The sequence below is a fragment of the Lates calcarifer genome, linkage group LG13 (assembly GCF_001640805.2).
Source record: "Lates calcarifer isolate ASB-BC8 linkage group LG13, TLL_Latcal_v3, whole genome shotgun sequence".
NCBI lineage: Eukaryota > Metazoa > Chordata > Actinopteri > Centropomidae > Lates > Lates calcarifer.
In genome coordinates this window covers 8,372,218-8,397,638 of record NC_066845.1, presented here as the reverse complement: position 1 = coordinate 8,397,638, position 25,421 = coordinate 8,372,218, and the positions used below count along the sequence as shown (strand labels likewise).

Genomic DNA, 25,421 nt, shown 5'->3' with positions numbered 1-25,421 from the left:
GCTTTGCATTAGAAGCCCATTATGAGCGGGTCTTTTACTAATGAACAGTGAATGATTACAGGTTAGAAAAACGTCGTTTTAAGACAGGTTACAAGTTTTTAGGTCTTAAAAAAGACACAAGATGTAGACGTAGCTCACTCAGCAGATGGCGCTGTTGCCGTCACGTACCACTCTGTCCGCCATCTATAAACACTCTTGGACGCTTCTCCTGTTTTCCTCGGCTGCTGCGGCACCGCGGTGGCGGTTTCCCGGGCAACCGAGAAGCGACAACAAACGGGAGAGTGAACAAAGTTAACAACGACAACAACAACTGCACACCAAACGACGACGACTGTAGTTAAACACTCAAGGCCGACACCAGACGGTCTGTTTTAGTAAAATGTAGATCACTGACAAGTTGAAGGGCTCAAATAAGAAGTTTCACCACACCCCAGCTGTGGGGTGCAGGGATGAAAGTGAAACCCCATTGCGATAAGTCTGTAAGAGTTAGTCGTTTTCGGTAACTACATTTTACCGTCATGAGCGAGGTGTTTGTACGGGTGGCGGTCCGTATCCGGCCCCTGCTTCCCAAAGAAGTCCTCCACAACCACCAGGTGTGTGTGCGGATGGTGCCGGGCTCCGCAGAGGTGATGCTCGGCTCGGATCGACTCTTCTCCTTCGACCACGCGTTTGGACCGACTGCCAGCCAGGATGAGGTGTACGAGTCCTGCGTCCAGCCGCTGGTGGAGTCCCTGGTCGACGGATACAATGCGACCGTCTTCTGTTACGGACAAACAGGGTCAGGGAAGACATACACACTCGGAGGGGGGAGTCTGGGTAAGTTGTACAGAGCACAGGTGGCTTTTCATCCACTTTTTTTTTTACTCTGAAGAATTCAGAAGGGATTGGGAAATAAGGATTATGAGTTTATTTATAGTGGATGAAAATGTATTAAAACAGTCTTTTAAATGAGAACAACTGGGGTATCACAGCATCTTGTATGTTCAAGGTGATCTTTGCAGGTTTGAAAATATGTGCTGTTTGCACATTTTCAAGCTGGCACCCAAGGATTTTAGTTGGTGGAGTTTAGGAGCAGGAAACAGAAAGTTTTTCTGATGATTGGAGATTTTTGCAAAACCTTGCAGTGAAATGTCCAGTACTATTGGTCCAGATCGCTGACCTTAAAGTAACTAGTTACTTTTTGATTGGTTAATCAACCCTTACTGTTTTTTATTGGCATCTTTAATACTTTGGCAAGTATTATCTCAAAACAGGTGTTGAGGTTTTAAAAAAGTCTTGAAACATTTTGGATTTAATTTGGTGAACCTGCAGAAATCATGAGTTCAAAGCAAGCATTTCTGACCTGCAGTTTGCTGTTTACCCATTGTTATACTCCACAAATATACTTGAAATTTGACCCAGAATGTCTCTTCTAATGTTTCACTCTCTGGTCTTTGTATGTTATTACTATGTGTCTCTTTACACTAAAACCTCTCTCAGATGAAGATGGAGGAATTATTGACTGTGTGGCCCAGGATGTGTTCTCGTTGCTGGGGGAGAAGGAGAAGCACAGTGATGGTGTGGAGGCCACAGTGCGGGTCTCATATATGGAGCTGTACAGGGAGGAGCTGCGAGACCTGCTGGAACTGCACACCGTTCACAAAGAGCTTCACATCAGAGAGGATGAAAAGGGAAACACAGGTGACGAAAAAGAAAAAAATCACAAAAATGAATAGATTTTTACATTTTTCACATAGATTGCATGCAAGGAAATGACCTCATGGAATTTCCTAAAAACCAAAAGGACTTGTATTATGTTTTCAGTGGTGGTGGGAGCCAAAGAGGTGGTCGTCACCTCACCAGAGGAGCTGCTCAACATTCTAGAGACGGGTAATGCTCTGCGCCACACCGGCACCACAGGGATGAATGAGCACTCCAGTCGCTCTCACACCATCCTCACCCTTCAGCTCATCCAGTGTTGCCACAACAACAAGTCTTCCTTAAAGTCAATCCGCTCCTCCAAACTCTGTCTGGTTGACCTAGCAGGCTCGGAACGTGCTGGAAAAACTGGCAACACCGGGACACGGCTCAAAGAGTCTGTTTATATCAACACAGGCCTGCTTGCACTGGGCAATGTTATCCGTGCCCTGTCTGATCCGGCTCGAAATCGCCGCGGTAACAACTGCAACAGCGCACACATACCGTACCGTGATGCCAAAATCACCCGTCTCCTCCGTGATGCACTGGGAGGTACCGCCCATACGCTGATGGTGGCATGTGTGAGCCCCTCTCACCACAGTGTAGCTGAGACTCTGAGCGTCCTGCAGTTTGCATCCAAGGCCCGTCACATTCGCAACCGTCCCGGAGCGACACAAACAGAGGTTAAGTCATGCTCTACGGCCTGGGACCCCGGCGAGGCTCGTCTAGGGGAGCTGGAGTATGAAGTACAGACGCTGAGAGAGATACTGAAAGAGAAGGAGAAAGAGATGGAGATGCAAAGGGAAAGGACAGGTGGAAGAGCAGGAGAGGGGGAGTCCAGTCAGATGAAGATATCTGAGCCAGATCAGAAGATGACCCAAGAGGAACCATCACAGTACCGCCTTCCTGGCACAGGAAGCTGCAGTTCTGCTTGCAGATATATCAGGCCTCTCTCCAAGTCAGTCTTTTAGGCTGCGACTTCAGGACTGGCAGGAGAGACTGACAGCTGTCAATAACGCACTTCAAATTGACGATAAGGACTGTTCAGAGGGGGATGGAGAAAAGCCCAACCACTGTACAATATTAAAGCTCAGAGAAGAGCTCAACAAATGCCAGGTAATGAGAAAAAGTAAAATAGAAACATCAGATCACCATTGAAGCCCACAAATGTTTGTTTTAATAAAGAGTGGATTGGAGCTGGTTCATAATTCATTCAAGACATTCAGAAAAAATATGTAGTGAATGCATGTAATGGCTTTTGCTTTTGTTCAGAGCAAAACATATGTTAATGTAAATGATCCACTAGGGATCACATAGCAGTTAAGGTTTTATTTCAGTAGCACAATCACCACTCAAAGTGTTAGCTGATGTACCACCAGTAACAAGGGGATATAAATGTACTTTGTGTTTTTATTTATACATTTTATTCATAAACCATTCTCTGCTCAAGTCATTTTATTCAAAAGAAGTAACTAAAGTGGATTAAGACAGACAGGACACAGACTGCTAATTAATCACTGTCATCAGCCTGTCATATTATTCATCTCATACCTTTTAAAGAACAGTGCCAGTCACAGTGCTGTATAGTGAAAATGTTGTAGCTCACCAAATGAAGAGTCCAGTCAACCAATATTACTGTCCAGAACATGAAAAGCACAGATGTGACTATAAACAGTAGTAGTAATGTCTGCATCCCATGTAGCCACACTGGGACCCTGGTACTGTTTATGCTGGCTTTCTGGTGCACACTTAATGGAATTGAACCATTGTTAATGTTACAGCAGTGTTTTTCCATCATGACAAGTCAGAATTTCCACTGTTACATCCTTTAATCCCTGAGAGCCTAAGATGAGATCATTTGAACAAAAGCAACAGATGCGCTGAATCAGTAAGACACATAAAGTTGTTCTGACTTAAAAATTAAAGAGGGCTTCTGGATCATGAATAAAAATCAAATCAATCAAGGTGAATACCATGACTCAGCAAAAAATTGTTATCTTTCTCTCTTACCCTTAGGAAGCTCTCAACGTAGACGAGCAGCTATTGGAGCAGAAAGATGCAGAACTGAGACAGGTACAGAAAGATGTTGACAAACTTCTTCAAGAGAGTAAAACTCACCTCCAAGCCTTAGAGGAAGAAAAGGAGCGTAATCGTATACAGGTGAGGAGATGAACAGTTTTGAATGCAGCTCTGTAGTACAGTAAAAAAGGACACTGCATTCAAGTTTAGAGGTTATCTGCAAATAAAACTTCAAAACTATCCTCAAATTTAATGACAGATCTGCTGATTTTCCATTATTTGTTTGGATGTGTGCTTGTGTGTGAATGTTTTCAGACTGAACAACTGGTGGAGCAGCAGATTCTGATTGATCGTCTTCGCAGCGACCTCATGACCTTTCGGGGTGCACCCTCAGGGGCAGCAGTGGAAGCAGTGGCTTCAGGGAACTCAGGCAAGAGGCCTCACAGTGTCCCTCTGATCAGACACAGCTGTGGACCCGGGCCTCCCAGGAGGGTAGGTAGCTGCACCCTTTTGTTCTGTGTGTGTAACTGTTGTACCAGACACACTTGACTTTTTGCTTGTGACTTTGATTGTCATAAGTACTTAACAGTGATGCTGCATAGGTTCATATGTGCATCCACACACACTGTTGTTCATGGCTGCGCATATTTCTGTTTGAATGCATGTGTGTTTGTAGATTCACTCCAGTCCCCCAGCTTATTCACTGGAGAGGGTGATGGCAGCCTTTAAGATGCGAGGCCATCTCCTTCTGGCTGAGCTTGAGGAAAAGGATGAGGTGTACTGTCCATTCATAAAACAACAGGCAGAGAGCAAAGACAGAGGTCAAGAGAAGGAGGAGGAGGATAACAACTGTGTGAGCAAAATGCCATTTAGGTGAGACTGGTTCTTTTTTTGTCAAACCACCAGTGATTCACCACAACACATACAATTGTAGTCAATGCCCTCTGAGTCACAAAGTCTCTGTTTATGTGCTGCAGCAAAAATGTTTCATGAAAAAAAGAGTCACTCAATTATTAATTAAGTTCATCCCTTTTACCAAGATGATATTCCTCCCCTGCTCTGGCTTTGTATAGCAATGACTGTCCATGCACCAACACAGGAAGACAGGCACTGAGGGAGGTGTGTCTGTGGCAGTCCAATGACACACTACAATTTTTGTGTCAAAGATCACTGCAGTTTGCACTGTCAGCTACCTGCCTGCCCAGATGAGGTCAACAGTGCCATAGTCACTTGAGCTGATAGACCTCAGTTAAATAATGTTAATTGCGGTCATTTTGATAATAATAATGGTTCCATTTGAAGCTTCTAATTTAAGTCCTGCATTTAAGTGCAATGCATTGCGTGTGACAAATACATATAGTTAATTAATTCAACTTTCTGCAACCAAGGTGTTACAAAATTCATTTTGAAAATAACCGCACCAGTATCTGTGCTCTTGTGTGCCTCAGACTAGTTAAAAATAACTTGGTGTTCCCTCTTAATTTATGCAATGTAAATTCTTGGACAGGACATATAGGAGATATGACACCCAAGGGTGCATTGTGGACACGTGGCAGGGAGCACACTGCTTTTAAAGATGATGAAAGTAGTCGACGTGATTGACCATTTATGAGTGATGCTAGGATCTAAATATTTGAGTTTTTCCCTACAACCCTTTTCCATGTGTCCTGCAGGAGTGCTGTGCACCACTGAAATACAAAACATGCTTGAGTTTCACACGTATCACCATATCAATAATCTTTCATTCAGAAAGTTTGCTTTTCTCACAGCAATGACTTAATCTGAAATTATCTGCCTTATGAAATACTGTGATGTTACTCCAGGCGTTCTTTAAACAGAACATGGACCAACAGGGAGAAGAAATCAGCTCTGAAAGAGAAAAACATCGGACTTGACCAAACATCTAATGGGAATCCATCAGTAAAACAGCCTCAGCGAGCCACAGGTATACTTAATGAGTAACGTCCCTTTATATTGAGGGGCAAGGTTTCCTATCTCAGTTCTCTTCAATGATATTCCAAAGAGTTGTTTTATATCCAAGATGTTGTTTCCTGTTTATATTGTCAATTGCTATTTCTTCACAGGGAACAAGGAAAACCATGGCAATCAAAGCCACATGAGGAAAGCCAGACTCAGAGCCAGTGTTACTCAGAGAAGGATCCAAGATCTGTCAGTCAACATGCGCATGCAAGAGGAGCTCATCAAGGAGCTTGACAAAACTGGTGTGTTTATATAATTAAATACTGTGTATTGTATTCCTGCGTCTGTTGGTTTGTAGTTTTTGCATGTCACACTGAGTCAAGAACAATAGAAATATCAGAGCATGCATGAGGAATTTTGTGTTAGCCAAGGTTAGTGAAAACATTCCTGAAGTACTTATGAGAACATGCTGCAACCTCCAGGACCTTCTTCTGAGGGAGTTTAGGAGTTCACGGATGACAACAGTGACAGAGAGAAAGACAAAGTGTTACTTTGATGATACAGTAGCAGTAGCTACACCACCAGTCTATAGTGATGATTTCATAATCAATCATCATTTTTTTAAACAAATTAAAGTTTAGTCTGATAATTGTTTTATGTTTAAAGCCACTGAATAGATCTGCAAATGATGCCATTTTTTGCTCAGAGCAACTACTGTTGCAGATAGATGTCTTATCCCTTTGAGCCAAGGTCTCAATGACAGAGCAGAAATGGAGAAAATACAGGTTTGAAGTCTCTTTAGAGCCTGATCAGAATCATGTACTGTTTACCATGGGCAGGAAAATTCTTATTTAACTACTTATTTTTTGTTGTGAAACTCCAGGCAACAGCTGCACACCACCAGTGAATCATGATACTTTCAATCCTCTGACAACTCATTTATATGTGTCATCTCTAATTGTGAACTTTACTTGTATCAATAAATGTGTGTTTTTGTCTTTGACAGACAAGGAGATCGAAGTAGTGGACAGACATAGCAGCCACAGAAGAGATGGCAGAGAAGCTGGCATGTTGGCAAGACTTTCCATGCAGAGCCGGCAGGTCCGCGCAGAGGTGTATCGCAGCCTTCAGCACATGAGACTGCAGAGAGCACAGCTTGAGACCAGCCTCAGGCAGCAGAGACAGACCACTGACAACAACAAAGAACTTAGCCAGAATGGGGTCAGTTGTACAGATTTGATCAAAGAAGCCCATTAAGATCAAACATGTTGTCTACATGGTGTAATGGGAAAAGTTTGGTTTAACTTCACAAAACTTCAAAAATGTAACAGCTGACACAGCATGGGTAAATTATTAATAGCTCTTGAGTAAAGAATAGTTTTTTATAGGTGCAGAGAGCAGGAGATTTGACTGTGTGCGAAAGCAATGACCAGGAAGAGTCAGAGGAACAGGTAAACCATTGTTTGTCAAATACAGAAGTAGTATAAATTGTTAAAAAGTTTGTTTTGCTTTTTCTCCCCAGGAAAAACCATTTTGACCCTGTTTCTTTTGATCCCTGTTGCCCTCCCTGTAGCTGTGTGACAGCAGCTGGCTGGAGCAGGAGGAGGAGCGGGTGCTTCAGAAGAGAGCAGAGCTGCAGGAGCTGGAGGAGGAGCTGAGGAGGAGAGAGGAGGTGGTCCTGCGCAGAGAGGCCTGTCTGCAACAGAAAAACAAACTGGAGATTAAGATGCTGCGCTCCAGTCAGGTCAGCCTGTATATATGTTTTTGTTATGATTTAGTTAATCTTGTTACATGTCTGTATCTAAAAGTTTTTTTTATCACTCATGTTTCAGGCCCTGAGTCAGGACCTGCTGCGTGTGTCAATGCGGTTGGAGTCTGTGGAGGAGCACCTGCAGAGCAGTAGTAATGCAAGGCGGACTGGAGTCACCGTAGAAGAACTAGAGAAGGAGAGAGACATGCTTAAAAAGAGGAGAGACACTCTGGACGCACAGCTGAAGGAAAACAGAGTTCTTACCGTGGAGGTCGGGAAGAAGGAGAATTGACACCTGATATTATTTATGGGTTTCATAGGTTTTAGTAAACTAAAACTAAACTAGATGTCATTGTGCATGTGGTTTTAGGAGGAGCATTCCCTGCTTCAGCTGGAGGAAGCTATCGAAGCTCTAGATGCAGCTTTAGAGTTTAAAAACCGCTTCATCCAGGACAAACAGAAGAAGCTGTCAGTCACAGACCCTTCTTCATGTCAATCCCAAAACAATGAACTCGCCCAACTGTGTGATGTCATCAGGAAGCTGAAGAAGCTCTCACCACCTGAGGCTTCGGAGCTGCTCGTTAAATATTTCAACAAGGTAAGATAGAATGCGCAAACACATATGGATATATGCAACATTTAGCTCTACATACAAACCCAACATGCTTCCTTTACTTTGTTTTCATTTTTCTGTTATTTCCTATTTAAAAGTAAATTCCATATGTGCCTTGTTTCTGTGCTTTGCTAAAAACATTTTTTTAATTTGTAAAAATTTGATTCTACCACGGTCAGACAGAAACTCAATGCTGACATCTTCTTTTTTATGTTTATGTTTCTCCTTTTCTCTTCCTCTGTTATTTACCTTCTCTTGCTCTTCTCTCCAGGTGATGCGCTTGACTCAAAGTTGAGTCAGAAATGCAGCAGATTTTTTTTTTTTTTTCAGGGCTAATTAAATTATACCTCCACCCTCTCTCTGCCTCCCTCTCCACCCTTCATTATAAACTGTATCAACTTCTCTCTAGGAGGTTTGTTTGCACCATGTTATACTATTACACCATGGTAAACTCCCTCCCACCTGTTTTGCTCTGTCCTTGTTTTTTTCTCTGCAGGTGTCAGAGTAAACAAAGCTACAAGATTCAGGCAGTATCTTTGTAATTACATTGTGTAATAATATGTGTTTCTCTCCACTATTCACTTGGCTCCTTCCTGCATTCATCGCCCCCTCCAGGTTGTTTGTCTTCGTGAGGCAGAGCGCCATTTCCGTTTGCGCTGTGAAGAGCTGGAGCTCCAGGCTGGAGAGCAAGAGGAGGTGCTGAGGGAGATGGAGGCCGCCATGCAGCGCCTGGCTCTGGATGCAGACCGCAGGCTCACCCAGCAGCACCGAGATCACCAGAACAACATCCAGATACTCCTGCAGAGACTTCAAGGTGAGGAAATTAGGTCAAACTGGGCAAAAACTGAGTTTATGTTGTCCTATCCCTCTCTGTAATATTTATATAGCTGCTTTGCTTTTGTCTCTATGTGCGCTTGTGCCTGTGCCTGTGCCTTGTGTATGTGTATGTGTATGTATGTGTGTGTTTAGAGGGTGGATCAGGAGAACCACGGGAGGCAATCCAGGACAGACTGCAGCATCTGGAGAAAGAACTGTTTTTCTACAAAAGCTCCAGTCGGCAGCTCAAAAAGAAACTCAGAGAGCTTTTCAGTGGTGCTCAACACCCTGATGATCAGCCCTCACACAAACAGGATAACACACAGTCACACAATATTCAGATAGACACAAGCACAAACAAATCCCAGACGCACACTGAAGAGGTACAAACAAGGACACATATTGCACCAACATATACAAAGATACATGCTGAGCAAGCAGACCAAAAGACACAGAGCCATTCTCACATGAAGAAGCATGCTCACCAAACCCCCTGTCTCTCCTTATCCTCTGACCTTCAAGCACACAAAAAGACCAGAATGCTGGAATACAATCAGATATGCACACAGTCCCAGGGGAGGAATGAACGAGGAGCTGGTCACTGTGGGGAAAGTTCAGAGATGACACCAGTCCGTTTGTGTCGCAGAGAGCTGAGGCAGATCTCTCCAGCTGACCTGCAGGTCTCTGGTTCTCTGGTCTCTGGTTCTGCCACAAGGAGGCGACAGTCTATAGTGGATACCAGCACAGAGTCAATACTAGAGGATTCTATAGAAGTGGCCAGACACAGTGACAGATGATGTTGCACTTACACATCTATTCAGTGGCTTTATGTATATCGTAGTTTTTACAAGTCACTTGAGAGTAGTAATATATACAACAGATTCCAAACAGATGAGCAAAGGAGAATGTGTGTCATGAATAACCAATGATAAAACTCATTGAATATGAATGAGCACTGTTCCTCGCATCTTAAGTATCTTGTGAAAATGTTCCTGTATGGCTTGTTGGAAAGTTCTTACTTTAAGGACTTTGTGGGGCTTTTGGGTCAGTGAGAAGTGCCCACAAGTGCATTAAACTGCCTCCCAGAATGAAAAAAACCCAAACTATTCTGTATTTAATGCATGCCCATATTCACAATATACTTAAGGATGAGAAGAATGAGTTTTTGTTGAACAGTTATTGTTCTAATTTTTCTGTATAAAGTCAACATTGTCCTTGTAATACCACAGAATAGTGAAACCATGAGAAACTGCAGAGTTTATAGCCTGAAGAGAAGAGAGTGTCTTTTAGATGGACTGGAATGTGGTTGATGTTCAAATGTCTTTACAGTGAATCAGTTCAGTCTCTTGTCATAGCACTGATTTCCTTGGTGGTCACATATTTCCCTGCCTATGCTGTATGCTGTGGAGTACTTCCTCTCAATAAGAGAGGAAACACAAAGAAATGCCAGAGTTGTCATGACAACAGAGTGAGTCTAATAAATGGCACATATAGAGAGAATTTCCAATAACTTGTCTGCATATGTACACTAGAAAATAGAGCAGAATGTCTCACTTTGTGATTATAGCGTTTTGTCTCAGCTTTTGCCACACTAAAATACAGCACTGCACATTCCAAATTTTGTTCCCCTGAATTTGGGGATTGTAAATTTCAAGCTATTGTCCTAGATAAAGACATAAAACAAGTTCTAATGGCTATCTTTGTAATGTTACAAATCTTTCTGACACGAATACACTGTCTGATATTATTTCTGTGTTCTGTAATGCTGTAGAGCCTTGAGAGGAGAATTGCTTTTTCACCTTTAATTTTCAGCACTGTGTAGCACTTAAAATGGCCAGTGGATAGTGTGTTGACTGCACTACATCAGTAATGTGTGTTTCTTTATGCACTTGATTTTTTAAATCAATTTTTTTTATATCTCTGTGCACTATGTACTATTATCTATGCTGTATGTTGATTGCTGTGTAAATTATTTCTTAAATGGATGACTCTTATTACAGTCAGATTTATTAAACTTACTAATAAAGATATCTCCCTAATTTGCCTTTACTGTGTGGACCCATTCCATCCCCTTACCCACAATTCATGGACAGATTAACCCTGTGGAGACACAGTTTTTGGGGATGAGTGTTCTAAAAACGCTATCTAATTGTGTTCCTTGTAAAGTTTCTGATACTAATGAATTGCTAGTAATTCCAATTGCCATAAATCAAAGAATGATTTCCTCTCCTCACTTCTCAGACATTTTCATTTAAGTATCTGTCTGAGACCTAGAGATGTAAAACACAAGCAAAAGATTTAAGACAAATTTGTGTTGTAGAACTTCTTTCTTCTCACAACAACTCAGATTTATCTCAAGATCGCTTTTGCAGGGGCTCAAGCCCTAGGCTGGAAACCCCTGGAGTAAAGTACCCAACTTCACATTTAGTTAAAACTAGCTCCACCTCAAACAGCTACAATGGTAAAATGTTGCCTTACAGTATAAACAGTCTAATAATATCATCTATAATAACAGATCAGTCAGAGGGGGGAATTTTCTATACAATGTGTTCTTGTTTTTTGTTTTTGATGCTTTACATACAGCTGTACATCAGTACATTTTGATAATAAAACTGACGTTCTTTTAGTAAAGTAGATAAAGTAGATTTTGAAACCCAGATGTTTTCAAACTGAAATGAAATGGTCATGTTGCTTATAAATAAGCAAGTTGGTTATTTTTGTTTGTTTACGCTGTTTATGGCTGCAGAACTTACCTAAGAATCATCACGTTTTAAAGTTGTCTACAACATCAAAGTGACTTATTGATAGTTATATGTAAATCTGATGGTGCATAGCAATCAGGAACTGCCAACAGCTAATTCGGCGTGCTTATTTTTCCAAAGTATAAACAAATACAACCTATAAACGGGAATTAAAACGTAGCCCATAGTGTAACTCACTGAATCCATGGCAGGGCGGGTTCTAGAGTCTGATTGGGCTCACTGTTTGTCAGTCAAATCTGGCAACACAAATCGAAGCCTTTATCCTTTTTGGCACCACCGGGCAGCTGTACTCAGACAATCGCTGGTAGCAAACCAACGGTAACCGAGAGTGCCACTCACGAACAGGTGAAAGTATTTTCTAGCAACTTTTCTCGTGAGTACTGCCTTTACAGCACAAGTCAGCCAGTATAATAAAGACAGAATATCAACCTCAACCCACTAATGTGTTTTTGAATGCCATGCATCGCTACTTTTGTACTTCTTTTGAAGCTAACAAATCGGCTAAGCCTTCTATACTTAGGTTAGCTAGGTTAACTTGCAGCTATGTAATGCTAGCTGCGTCTGTCACGAAACTGTTCGCATCAGTACACTTCAAAAACACTCTACAATTATCAGCTTTATGTCTGTTTACTAACAATACAATTTGTTGCTTTAAATAAAGCTGTTGGGTGACATATTGTGATGTTTGTATTTGAATAAAGGTTGCCACCAGAAGCTAACTCGATGTTTAATATCCTGCTTCGAGTTATCCTCATTGAATCTTTTTGTCTTTTATCGTCAGTTTCCTTTTCGCAATGGCATCGTCTGCAATGATCACGGTCCCCACCACCGCCTCCCGCTTCGCCCTGCTCCAGATAGACTCGGATTCCGACTCCGACACCTCCGAGCCGGGGAAGACCACCACCAAAAGCGGACGGGACTCATCTGGGAAGCCCCGACAAGGAAAGGCAGGAGGGGTCGGAGGGAAAGCGGGTCAAGGCAACGACAAGAAGAAAGACAAGAAAAAGAAGAAGAAGGAACAGCAGCAGAGTGAGGCAAATGAGGTGACTGACTGTTAGGGCAGGAACATCTCAAGACAGGCATTGATAATGATTGTGCTCCTCTGTTGCTGTTTCACTTCACTTGAAATGAAACCGCAAAGGGGTGGTGTCAGGCAAACATCAGCAAGCTTTGTTTTGTTTTTCTCTCAGCTGTTTAGTGCAGGTGTTGTGCATTAACTCAACTTGAGAATGTATCCAACAAGACACATCATAAAATGATGGCTAAAAATTGTGTACTCACCCAAAGCAACAGCTCATATACACATAATATTCTCATCAGAGAAAAAGAAGCATATTTTTTTGCTCATGATAATGTGAAGAGATGTATGCATTTTTTTCACTCAGATAATCAAATGCATTAAAATGTAGAGCTAATAGTCAATAAGTTGATTAATAGATTAGCTGATTGACAGAAAAGTAATCTGCAAGTCTGCTTTTCCAAGCAAAAATGTCAACAGGGTGTTTACAGGTTTTGGAACGTGTTAAAAGCAGTGAATTTGGTTATTAGTGCACACTCACAAGTTTTATATCATTGTAATCTAAATGTTTTTTGCATTTTGGACTGTTGTAGAAAAATAAGGCATCCAAAGGGGGTCATCTTGGAGTCAAGGAAAATTTAAAGGGAATTATTTCGTTATTTTTTGACATTTTGTTGACCAAATCATTCATTGATTAGTTTAGGTTGCAGCCCTACTAAAATGAATATGTAAAGACCCACTTTAAGACAGCAAGTAAACCACATCAACCTTACAGATAGAAACCACAGACAAATACATGCAGTTTATAGTCACAAGTCTGTGAAAAAAGAAAAGCCAGTGGTGTGCCTTTGAATGTGGATATGGTTGTGACAGAACTCAGGTCATCAGGTAGTTTGTTCCAGAGGGGACGAACAAAATGATAAAAACTGACCAGTAGAGTAGAAGGCCCTTTAACACGCAAAACTGCTACTGTTTATGCACACACATGCTGGTTACACACACACACACACACACACACACATACACACACACACACACACACACACACACACACACACACACACAATAGAGCAGTAATGGTCATATTAGGTCAGAGTTTGGATTAAGTTTTTTATCTCTATTTCTATCAGTTACGTAACCTGGCCTTCAAGAAGATTCCTCAGAAGTCTTGTGCTCCGCCTCCCTGTATGACATTGTCAGGAATAGCCAGTGAACTTCTCAGCCCTGCATCAGGGGACCACAGCATACCTTCAGAGGGGTGGCAGCAGTGGAAGCAGAGGGATGAGCAGGTAAGAGAGAGCAACCACTCCCTTAACAAATGTGCAAGCCAGTGAGGGATAACTATAACACCACAGATGTTTTGGAATCAGCTGTACTTCCAGCTCTTTTGAATAGAGCTGCTCAGACATCAGCAGTACAGGAGTGTGTGCAACAGTAAGAGCCAGCAGCAGGATACTCTTAACAGATTGTTTAAATGTATTTACTAAACTTGTCACCTCTCTCCTCCTGTTTCTACTGAAAAGTTGTTGGAGGGAGTAAGCGTACTCGTTATAGACATTAGAAAAGAACAGGTTCATGTAATTCAGTATGTTGTCCTTACCCAGATATAGCATAATTTCTAAAAGGTCATACACACTATATATGTTTGTGTTCTTGCTCATCTGTTTTCCTCCTCTCTCCTTAGATAACTACTGAACTATATGAGGCAGACTTGGAAAAGGCCTTGATTCTAAGTAAACTGGAGTACGAACAACAGAAACAGGTACATTGCTTATTGCCATTAGGGTTGAAGTGGAGCAGTGACTGTGGTGTAAAAATTCTGACTTTAATTTGGTGGTTTTTGTGTCTACATCAGATGAACCATGAAGACATAGTAATCCTTTTTTATACGCAGACACAGACGGGGAGGAAAATTAACTACCAAATTGTACACTGTTCACCCAGCATGGATATGAACACGCTCCCTTTGAAGCTGAAAAACTGCACTTTAACCATAAAATTAATGTCTAGAATGAAATGGAAGTTGAATTCATTTAAATCTAAACTTTTATTCAGTGTAGCTTTTAGTCATTCATAATTTTAAGCCAAGCACCTTTTAGTTTAAAACTTGAGCTTAATTCAAATGATCTGTTTTCATCCAGCAGAACAACACAAGCACATCGCCAAAATCACGAGGAGGAAAAGAGGGCGGAGGGAAGAAGGACAAAAAGAAGAATCAGCAGACAAAAGACAAAAAGACAGTTTCGCTGCAGGACTTCCAGGCGGAAGGCAGTACAGGTGAGAAAGACAAAAGCCATTAAACAAGGTTCTCAGAACACAACAGAAAAACTGTACTCTCTTTAGGACTGAAAAAAAACTATAAATAATAGTTATATCTCTCTGCAGAACAAACGAATAAGAAACAGGAGAAAGAGGTGAGCAAGACTGCACAGTATAAATATACAGTAACAGTTCTAATTACCTATAAAGAATATGTACCAAGTTTTATTTGGGACTGAATACCACATGTGATGTGGCACACTACTGTTCATTGACCACACTCCCATTCAGGATGCCAGAGCAGCTAATCTGGCACTAGGAATCGGGCAAGAGGAGCGTTTTTTTAATAAACTGGAAGATGACGTCAGTCGGATCATCCAGCGGGAGAAAAGACGTGAGCAGTACGCAAACAGCCAGGGACAAGAGGTCAACACGTCCACAGAGCACGAACCAGTGAGTGGACATACACAAACACACCTGCCCAACAAAATACACATCTAACTGTCTGTGTTTATTAGGCCTCAGGTTTTAACATGAACAAAACTCTGTCCTTTAAGCAGTCTGTGTGGACATTTTCCTGCATTTGAGTAAATGCAACATCCCCCAAGTGAAGTGTGTTTTCCTGACTTGGCTGAGTTAGTGGGAAGTATGAATTTATCCTGACTTGTTCTTTTCTCTCTGTTATTCAGGACCCCCGGGCAGAGCAGCTGAAGTATGAGCTGGAGAAGAAAGACCAGGAAATCGATAAGCTAAAGAAGACAATCTCACAGTGGGAGGTCAGCAGTGACAAATAGTTACTCACTCATTCTATTACTCTATAATAATTTCACCCGTTTGCCAGTTGTGGAACAGGTGCTCCTCTGTTAACTGTAGTGTGCTGCTGTCACCTGCAGCTTTTCATTTAACAAGCTTACTGTGCACTGCTTCATATTCTACCTTTCTTTCCTAAAAATATTTTAAACTGACAGAAAAACATCCATGTAGACAAACTTCTCTCAGCGGGAAGTTACAGTACACACAGAACTTACAGCTCTACCAATAATCATACTACTCTACACTATTGCCCTTTTAATTGGCTGGATCTTTGCTGTAAAGTGACATTACTGAGGAAAGTAATAATTCAGGCAGTGATGATTTACTTGAGCTAATTCTATCAGCACAGCAGCAGGAAGAGTGCAGTGCACCAGAACAATCACTGCAGTCTTCAGAGGAAAAATAAACAGTTCATGTGAGTATGGGAGTGTGTAAGGAGGAGTGAGATAAGGTGGCGAGAAAGAATTCTCCAAGGACAGAACAGCTGAGTTTTTGCTGCAGGGAGACTGACTAGGGACAGCTTTCTGTAAATGTCCTCTTAACTTTCCTCCCTTGAAATGCATCTTAAAACTCTGTAGTTTAATCTTTCTCACATCATGGAGGCTGTGGTCAGCTTGAATTCTTGTTGGTTGCAATGAAGTCCAGTAATGATCAGTTTCCAGAGTTAGAAAAAAGAGCAAACTTCTTAAAATACACCTGTGGCACAACCTGCTTCTTGCTTTTCTGTTGTGGCAAAAACTGTAAACTTTTTAAAAGCAACAAAAAATGTCCTTCTTCTCAACTCTGCAGGTGAAGTACAAAGAGGTGAAAGCAAGAAATGCCCAGCTGCTTAAGATGCTCCAACAAGGAGAGAGTGAGTTGAACATTGCCAAAATTACACTTGATAGCCCTCCTTCCTTTTCCTTCTTTCCTTTTCTTTCCTTTCCTAATGAAGAATTAATGTGATGTGTCTGTTTTCTGATGTTTCTAACGTCTTTCTTTCAGTGAAAGATAAAGCAGAAATCCTTCTACAGGTAGAAGAGCTACTACATATAAAAGAAGAACTGTCATCACAGGTGTGTTAAAGTGAGATAAAGATTGTGTGTATGTCAGATATTTGTTAATTTATGTGAATTTTAATAATGTCTTTTTTCTTTCTTTTTTTCTTAGGTAACATTACTACACGCTGCCCTTGAACAAGAAAGATCTAAAGTCAAAGGTCTGCAGGCAGAACAGCCAAAACATCAGGTGAGAGTGCAAATAATCACTCATTTTGTCATTTTCATGGTTACCTGGTTAGATTAGTGTGGAAATGTGTGTACATGGGTTGCATGCATGCTCCTTCTTCCCTTCTCTATAGACCAGAGAAAAAGAAGCCAGTAGGTCAGGTGAAGTGAGAAAAGTTGCAGTGTAAGTAAGCCACAGCATAGAAGTACAGTGATAAAGAAGAGTCGGGGTAGACGTAAGCCTAGTATCAGATCAGTTCAGTTCAGACAATTTTAACCTACTTTTTTTTTTTTTTTTTACTTTCTACTTAAACAAAAGAATTTCACTGTCCTTTTATTTCTGTATTAATGTTTTTTCCGTTGTATTTTTATTGACCTTTAACTTGAATTAGGTCAAAAAAACACAGGCTTCAGTAAAAACTTTCTCGTACTTAAAAATAATGCTGTACTTTCTCTGCTTCTCTGGTTGGCAGGGAAACAAGAAAGGGAAAAAGGGCTCAGAGGTGGATCTATGAAGGTTCCAAAAGGAAAAATGACATTACTAGAACAATTAAATAAACAAATGAACAAATGAAGAAAAACACTACTGATCATAAACAGGGTTTTCTTTCCTTATTTCCTTTTTTTTTCAGCTTGGGCTCCATGTCTGCATATAACGCATGCCCCCTTGATTACACACACACACACAGAACACACTCCAGGATGTATTACACAACTGAACAATTACATGTTTGAATTAAAGAAGGTTTTGAAATGATTGACTAAGTTTAAAGATTGTGTTGAAACTGTAGCTTGGCACACAGTGTTGCCCTCTGCAGGCATAAGCGTGCCACTGCATCTCCAGTACTGTTGGCTGTGCGCCCGATCTTTTCCTGTGGGTTTTAATGCCAAAAGTGATAGATGTGAAATTTACGATTCTGTTTGTTTGTTTTTCTCACTGTTAAGTAAATAAAAATACTTTTTCAGTGAACAAACTTTTTCATGGTTTTTTTGTGTATATTGTTTTAAAAATAAATAAATAAATAAAAACTGCCTGGAATTCAAAATGCAACTACAAGCCCAGGCTGTGTCTCTGTATGGACATAGTGCAGTCGTCTGCAATTTTCTGGCACCACAAACAATGACAAATATGAACAATAGTGATGATAATGAAAATAATAACACTAAACATTATAAAGAGCCTGAGTTAACAAACTGCTTAACACAAGGTAGCAAATTAAAAGAGATGATAAAATCATTAGAATTTAGCGGTGAAACCATTTCTAATAATGTGAGATAAATTATTAAAAAGCATTACAACGAGCAAAACAAAGAACAAAGAAAATATTCCAGTAAAATCATTATCAGTATTTCACATAAAAGTTCAGCCCTGGCTCCCACAGTTTCTGCAGTATTGTGACAAAAAATTGCAGAGAGAATAGACATTGTATTATTTGACTTTTGTATCCACAGAGATGTTTTAACAGTAATTTTTATTAGGCATAGAGGATGTCTTCTTTTTGAAGTGAAATCGGCGGTTACAGGGGCTTGTCAATGCACAAGCGTAGTGACGGACTTCCAGCTTCACCGCGTACCGGCACACCGGTTTCCGGTTTTCTCCTGCCAACAGCAAGATGAATGTAGCACGGAAAAAGAAGAAATTTAATGTGCGCGATTCTTTCAAGCTACAAAGGGGTGTAGGTGGCTCTAATGAACACTGTTGTGTGCCACTTTGCTCAGCTTCCAGCCGATATAACAGCAGTTTGAGCTTCCACTGCTTCCCTAAAAACACTAGCCTTCGGGTGCAGTGGCTAAACAAAATTAAAAGGACAGGGTTTTCGGTGACAAAACATACGAAGGTATGCAGCCGACATTTCGAAGACCACGAAATAGTCTGTACTGCTAAAGGTAGACGGGTACTAGCAGCAAGCGCCGTCCCATCCTTGTTCGAGTGGAATAACTTTGAAAACAACGAAACACGGACCAGCGGTTGGAAGCGCCGACCTCGACCATCAAGTCCGGAACCCGGCTCGGATGCCGAGGAGGATCTTGAGCACTGTGATCCACCCGTCCCGATGGTCGTGGACCGTGACTGCAAGGCCAGCCCTACTGTGTGTGTGGACCGGGAGCAGTATGAAAATATGTTGAGAGAAATCGAGGCATCGAGACAGCAACTCCAGACTTATCATCTTCACAGCTCATTTGGACTCCAGCGGTTTGCTTCCTCGCCAGAAGACATCCGGTTTTATACCAGGTAATGTAAATATTTTACACACCAATTAAGCTAATAATAGTTGTAGAATTAGCATCTTGCCTAACTGATTGCGTTAAGTAATGAATATGCTCTCTCTGGCCTTTACTGTATATGTATTATAATTCCTGTAAACATCCTCAATCTACTGAATCTGTGTTAGTGTATTATGTGTTTTTTCCCCTATAGCGTTTTTATTATATGCTTGAGTTTGAACCACAATGTATGTGTTTATGTATTTATACATAGATTCCCATCATACAATCATCTGATGGCATTTTGGAACCTGATTGAGGCAGCAACAACCCAAATGGTAAGGGTGACCAAAGCAAAGAAAAACTATGTCACTAGCACAACAACTGAAATCCCTTCAACCAGACCAACTGTAAGTACCACCACACACACAAAGTACAAATCATGAAAAGGATTCTTTTGAACTATTAATACTTATTTAACACTTTTCCCTCCAGAAACTGCTGCCAATAGATGAACTCTTCCTTTTTCTTACCTACGTGTCCACTGGATGTACCCAGAGGGAACTTGGCCATAGATTTAACATCCACCAGGCAACAGTCAGACAAATAATTGTCACCTGGGCCAACTTCCTCTACAGCCTCCTGGGCTCGGTCTGTATATGGCTGTCTCCTGCTGCTGTGAAGGTCAAGCTTCCATCTGAATTTGATGGCATCTACAGTGACACACATGTTATCCTTGACTGCACAGAGCTAAGGTGTCAAACACCTTCATCCCTGCTCCTTCAGAGTGAAGTTTTCTCAACTTACAAGTCCCACTGCACATTCAAGGCTGTGGTGGGCATGTCCCCTCATGGAGCCCTGATTTTTGTGTCAGCACTCTTTGAGGGTTCCATGAGTGACAGGGAGGTGTTTCGTCGGTCAGGGATTACATCACTCTTAACACCCGACATGGCCGTAATGGTTGACAAGGGATTCTTGGTGGATGACCTTGTACCTGGGCGTGTTCATCATCCTGCCTTCCTCTCCAAGAGGACCCAAATGCCAGAGGTGGATGTCCCAAAAATGCAGTCCATTGTCCGTTTGAGGGTCCATGTGGAGAGGATAATGAGAAGAGTCAAAGAGAATAAACTCTTTGATACCATTATCCCTCTCTCCATCTCAGGGAGCATAAATCAGATATTCACAGTTGCATGTCTCCTCTCAAATTACCAAAATGGACCTCTGTTTAAGAAATAGAGATATGAAATTTGATACTGTGGCTACGACTGCAACTAACTAGGGCTCCAACTATGGCTGTGCAATATGACAATATTTATCGGATGGAAATAATAACATCTGTCGTTTTGTATCATGCTCTATCATTTATATTGTGGTGTCGCAAAATTAGAGTTTACATTTTGTTGTGGATGTGTGCAACTTTTGTTTACACTGCAGGAGCTGTTTGGAGAGTCTGGGTTCACCGTTCTTGATCAATACTGCACCAATTCAATCAATTATTTACATCCAAAAACATTATCTTGTGTTCAAAAATAGCAGTTATCCCTTTTTACATATAAACATATTGAGTGATGTGTTCAGATTCCTTCCTTTGTTTCGTGGTGTTCATCATAAAATTTTTAATTAGTAAATTGTCTTTTGTTATAATTCATTTTTTGAATATGTGTTTCATTAGTGATTAGAAGTTAATAAATAATAAAATTATCACAATCGTGGTCATACCATTAATTTACTTACTAACTATTTACTTAAATTTACATATTAATACACATTTCATACACCTTTATATTTACAGGTATAATACAACATTAGATTGGATATCTCAATATTGAAACATTACAGACCTTTCTGCATGTAGACATAGAAATAAAACCTTTCTACTTTCTCCCTGATCACCTCCAGCACATCACTGTCTCTGTATATTCTTTGAATTAGCATGTCTTCTTCGGCTGAGATGACAAAATCATATCAGTTCATAGCAGTTATTAGCATCTGCCCCTGCACTTGCCAGTAGCAGGCATATGTATGTTTTAGTTCTAATTTGATAAGGTAAGGGCAATCAACATAGCTCTTAATTTTTGGGAACTTCATTTCAATCAGACCAAACTGACATGACTTTGAAGGGTCAAAGATCAACCCATCTGGAGATGCCCCCAGCCAAGGGGCATCGGGGTGAATTACAAATCCACAGGGGTAGTGGTTGATCCTCCTTATCTGGCAGTACTCCCAGATGGCATCTGCCTCCATGTCAAGCCCCCTCTTCATCGCTGCCGTCTGATGGGTCCCTTTCAGTAGCCACTCAGCCAGACCTTCCTCTGGAGTCTCCTCTGATTTGGCAGATCTCCCTGAAGCGTGAGGCAGTCAGCCTAAGCTTCCTAAGCAGATGCCATGTAGTGCACAAACTTTGTTCATTGGTAGCACATTAAAATTTGGACAGAAGGATGGAAAATATCAGGGAGGCCCCCATGGTAGGCCTCTGTAGAGTGTGCTCCTGTGTGGGGCATAAAGAAAGTGATATATGCATTTTCATTTAAACATTCATGTAGCATATTATAATGAATCCACAATATTCAGATTTTACCTTACACCCTCAGTTGTTCCTCTACACTTTGGTTTAGCAGACAGCACAGCCATCTAATCTACGGGGATCTGGCTTTATACCCTAACATACTATGCAGGATATTGCTTAGAAAATATTGCCTAAAGGAAAGGCTGGGAGCTTGTGGGAGGAGCGCAGAGAGGCGGAGAAACGGAAGTTGGAAAACAGATTTAAACTCAACGTTTGAACCGTTGCGTCGGTTTGTCAGTACTGTGAGAAAAGTTATTTACCGAATAATAGTTAATTACTGAGCCAGCCTGGATGCTAAAACAAGCTTTAGAGCTGCCTTTTTGTCGAACACGAGTGAGGCTGGACGCTGAACACACCTGCAGCACAAAGGTAAGGCCAAGGAGCGAACTAGCTAGCGGCGAGCGTTAGCATTAGCCTTCTCTTGTAATAACATCTTTTGACCTTTCACACGTTCAAAACAAATCTGCACTCCCCCTGAAGAACACCTCAGTTGTTTATATTATATTTTAATGCAAACACTTGACGTTCTGTGAAAAGCCGTTCAAATTTAACTGTTTACAAAAAATGTTACGTTAAACCCTGAACGTGAACGATTCAAACTTATCTCGGGCTAGCCATTGTTAGCAATACTAGTTGATATCTGTCCACAGATGAACAGCTGAACAGTACTATGTGTATGACTGACTTGATGTGAAACTAATTTAACAGAATTGCTATTGCACTGCTATCGATGTGAATTGCAGCCATCGGGGTGGGTTTCTCCGACTTCGGGGTTGGAAATCGACTTCACGGGGCGTTCCAGTTGACTAGGAACTCGGAAATTCCGACTTCTAAGTACAACTAGCAACGCACCATGATTTTATCGGTTATGCTCATGCTAGTTGCAGCTGCATACTGTCTCATGAAACAGCTTGTCACCTGACGAGAAATACCATCACGTTTTAATCGCGAGATCTCCTGGCAGGATATCTCGTCCCACCCCTAGTGATTTGTTTGGATAGTGTTCGTTTAGACTTGTTGCTTGATTGAGCACAGTTTGGTGTGGCTTGAGGCTTGAAAACTACATTTTGACTCCGTGCCCCTCCACAATGTATGAGCTGATATTACAGTTCAATCATTACACAAAAACGTAAGCTTTTAAAGGCAAATTTATGCTTTCAGAGTTTTTTCAGTTCAGTCAAGTCTTATTTGTAATTGTCAAGGCATAATGTTTAGTTTTTACTTTTGTGTTCTCCTACACTGTGTGGGTTTGAGTGGGTTCCATTACTACTTTGTATTAGTTAATTAGTGTTTCAAGTGTTGTATTTGTGTTTTCCAGATCTACTTGTTCATCTGCTGCAGCTTGGACAGAGACACCAACATCACCTTACAGACCAACAGGTATGTGTCTGAAACATTTACCCAGTCTGAAAAATATGTGTTGATGAACTGAATTATTGATGTCACCAATCGCTTTCATTTTTTTTTAAATTGCTCAGAGCTCAAGGTGACAGGTTTTCATACAGTGGTAGGAAAAAAGTTTTCGGACACCCCATGCCTTGTGAAATATTGCATTAAGAATTACTCTTAGGTCTTCAAGTGCAATTTCTTTTAGTACAGTCACAGCCAAAATACTAAACAAATCCTAAAAAAGCCATTAAAAACGTTAAAATCGATAGGCTCCATTAAAAATACATTTTTTGTTAAATTTTGAGTATTGGGTCATTTTGGTATGAGTGATCCACTAATGAAGGTTGTGCTTTTTATTAAGACACAATTTTTGTTGCTGTGCTTCGTGTCTATATAAAGCCAGCACATTTGAAAGTTCTTCAGAAACAAAAATGGCTAAAACAAGGAACCTAATGCAGGAAACACGCCTGAAGATGCAGATTCTCAGCCAGGAAGTGCAGATGCAGTCCTTCAGCAGTTGGATACACTCTGCAGAAATACAGACGACCCAACAGCTTGGAAGACAAACCAAGATCTGGGCGTCTAAGGGTTTCTTCAGCAAGAAATGACTGCATCCTGATCTGCATGTGCAGGGAGAACTACTGAATGACATCCACGGGAGCTTGCAGCAGCAGCAGTGGTCAAACCAAATTGGTGTCCAGTGTTCCACCCACACTGTACGTGGGTGACTTTTAGATCATGGCTTAAGATCCTACAAGGCTGTCAAGAAGCAACGATCAATGAGAGACAGAGGTTAGCCCGGCGTCGTTGGGCCCAAGCACACAAGAACTGGACAGCCAGGAATTGGAAGAAGATTCTGTGGTCAGATGAGTCCAGTTTCCAGCTTTATCCTCCTCCTGATAATGTGAGGGTACACAGAAGGCCAGGCGAAGCATTATCTACAGCATGTAGAGTACCTACTGTCAAGCATGGTGGAGGCAGTATCATGGTTTGGGGATGCATGAGGGCTTATTTTTTGTTCAGTTTTGAACACATTCTGTTATATGTTGAGTTTGATACCAACAATGTTGAGAACTGACATATTGAAACTGTCAAGAATTTAGTTTTGTTAGTTTTTCTTGCAAACAATTAACAAAAAAATATCACTTTGTATTTGTGTCTGTCTAATGCAGCCACACCTTTTGAAACACAAAAAAGATTTTTCCCCAAATATATCATAATAATATTTGCGATTGTGTAAAATTGTAAGGGTGTCCGAAAACTTTTTTCCACCACTGTATGTCTTGGTTTGCTTAATCAACAGTATTTACAAAGAAAACTGTACAATTCTCACCCCTCAACCCTTTGTCTTGAAGCAAATATTGGCATTTTTGCTTTTAAAAAGTATGTATCAGAATAGTTGTCAATGTTTTGTCTGTGGAAAAATTAACTAGCTCTCCCCACCTTTTTCACCAAACAATATCAAATACATCAGAACCAACAACTGCTTGGTTTTCTGTCTCAGATTGTTATTGTTAAGGATGGGATTGAAAAATATCTTGACTTCAGATTATTTGTACATGATCAGAAATCTTAATTATGTGTATGTGCTACACTGTACAAAACAATATCAATTCTACAGAAACATTGTCTTGGGTTGTTTAGAAGTGTGTTCATTTTTAACTGTTGGGTGATTTTAAGGATATCTTTAAAGTATATAACAACCAGTTCTACACTTATTTACTTAAAATTTTTCACATAAGCTGCTGTTAAGACCTTTGTAAATTTGGTTGTTATTCATTAAATGAAAACAACACAAAACAAAGACATTTTAAATATGAATAATAAGAAGGTTGAAATGTGAAATAATGATTCTGTGTGTTCCCGTCTGTGGTGGAAGAAATACTCAGACATTTTACTGCAGTATAATAAACAACACAAGTTAAAATCATTGCATTCAAAAATGTATTTAACTGTTTATTATTGTTGTACAGTTCACAGTAACATACATTATTGCTTCAGTGATAAGTTGATACACACACAATAATAATTGTCTTTCTGCAATATTTGTTGTTACTCAGGAGGTGATGACAGTCAACTGTTCATTTTCTGACACAGCACTCTAATGTTCAGGTTCAGCTGTAATGTTGAATATTTATGGTTAAACTGTTGATGGGGAATAGGTAGTGATATATTGATCATTGTCCTTTGTATGTTTCTCCAGGTGTCAACCACTTCGTCCACAACATTGTCATCATCACCGAGACGTTGTCTACATGGTCCATGATTGGACAGACATTGCTGAGGAAGAGTTGTCCACAATCTGAGACGTGGTCCGTGATCGCAGGGAGACATCGTCGACGATCACAGTCTTCGTACAATGAAGAAGTTCTTTGAGACCAGGACAGAGTCCGCCAGGTAATTCACACA

At 40.8% G+C, this 25,421-nt stretch overlaps 3 protein-coding genes and 1 long non-coding RNA gene across 9 annotated transcripts; 3 read left to right on the top strand and 1 right to left on the bottom strand.

Annotated features, from left to right (window-relative positions):
• The first annotated feature begins 20 nt into the window (after window positions 1-20).
• On the top strand, window positions 21-11,635 carry LOC108878247 (kinesin-like protein KIF27). Its single transcript, XM_018668741.2, is given in 16 exon segments — window positions 21-816; window positions 1,480-1,680; window positions 1,804-2,576; window positions 2,578-2,793; window positions 3,694-3,837; window positions 4,012-4,188; window positions 4,373-4,569; window positions 5,520-5,641; window positions 5,781-5,918; window positions 6,623-6,837; window positions 7,005-7,067; window positions 7,190-7,360; window positions 7,449-7,637; window positions 7,737-7,964; window positions 8,595-8,793; window positions 8,949-11,635. Coding segments are annotated over 16 exon segments (3,975 nt in total). The 5' UTR covers window positions 21-518; the 3' UTR covers window positions 9,593-11,635.
• LOC127143203 (uncharacterized) lies at window positions 7,179-8,638 on the bottom strand. Its single transcript, XR_007814451.1, has 3 exons — window positions 8,526-8,638; window positions 7,464-7,553; window positions 7,179-7,312 (listed from the first exon to the last, which is right to left on the bottom strand). It is a non-coding gene; the product is annotated as an uncharacterized LOC127143203 (long non-coding RNA).
• Window positions 11,636-11,789: 154 nt separating the features above from the next.
• gkap1 (G kinase anchoring protein 1) lies at window positions 11,790-17,826 on the top strand. 5 transcript variants are annotated; one of them, XM_051075271.1, is made up of 12 exons: window positions 11,790-11,902; window positions 12,339-12,600; window positions 13,706-13,864; window positions 14,260-14,337; window positions 14,717-14,852; window positions 14,961-14,989; window positions 15,126-15,287; window positions 15,524-15,610; window positions 16,437-16,500; window positions 16,632-16,702; window positions 16,797-16,874; window positions 16,987-17,299. In XM_051075271.1, the coding sequence occupies exons 2-12, from the start codon at window positions 12,352-12,354 to the stop codon at window positions 17,038-17,040; spliced, it is 1,167 nt and encodes a 388-aa protein (XP_050931228.1). In that variant the 5' UTR covers window positions 11,790-11,902; window positions 12,339-12,351; the 3' UTR covers window positions 17,041-17,299. The 5 variants fall into 5 exon arrangements, with proteins under 5 accessions (XP_050931228.1, XP_050931229.1, XP_018524262.1 ...); XM_051075272.1 differs by having other exon boundaries at window positions 11,791-11,902; window positions 14,720-14,852; XM_018668746.2 differs by lacking the exon at window positions 16,987-17,299 and adding an exon at window positions 17,326-17,826 and having other exon boundaries at window positions 11,792-11,902; window positions 14,720-14,852.
• A 572-nt stretch (window positions 17,827-18,398) lies between these two features.
• On the top strand, window positions 18,399-20,929 carry LOC108878250 (uncharacterized). 2 transcript variants are annotated; one of them, XM_018668749.2, is made up of 3 exons: window positions 18,399-19,085; window positions 19,332-19,395; window positions 19,553-20,929. In XM_018668749.2, exons 1-3 carry the CDS (start codon window positions 18,466-18,468, stop codon window positions 20,291-20,293), a joined length of 1,425 nt encoding a protein of 474 aa, XP_018524265.1. In that variant the 5' UTR covers window positions 18,399-18,465; the 3' UTR covers window positions 20,294-20,929. The 2 variants fall into 2 exon arrangements, with proteins under 2 accessions (XP_018524265.1, XP_018524264.1); XM_018668748.2 differs by having other exon boundaries at window positions 19,332-19,467.
• The last annotated feature ends 4,492 nt before the right edge of the window (window positions 20,930-25,421 follow it).

Coding starts and splice junctions, on each gene's coding strand:
- LOC108878250 (XM_018668748.2), top strand. CDS start 18,466: ATGAATGTAGCACGGAAAAAGAAGAAATTTAATGTGCGCGATTCTTTC. Junction 19,086..19,331: donor GACATCCGGTTTTATACCAG/GTAATGTAAATA, acceptor ATTTATACATAG/ATTCCCATCATACAATCATC. Junction 19,468..19,552: donor TCCCTTCAACCAGACCAACT/GTAAGTACCACC, acceptor TTTTCCCTCCAG/AAACTGCTGCCAATAGATGA.
- gkap1 (XM_018668743.2), top strand. CDS start 12,352: ATGGCATCGTCTGCAATGATCACGGTCCCCACCACCGCCTCCCGCTTC. Junction 14,853..14,960: donor CCAGGCGGAAGGCAGTACAG/GTGAGAAAGACA, acceptor ATCTCTCTGCAG/AACAAACGAATAAGAAACAG. Junction 15,288..15,523: donor CGTCCACAGAGCACGAACCA/GTGAGTGGACAT, acceptor TCTGTTATTCAG/GACCCCCGGGCAGAGCAGCT.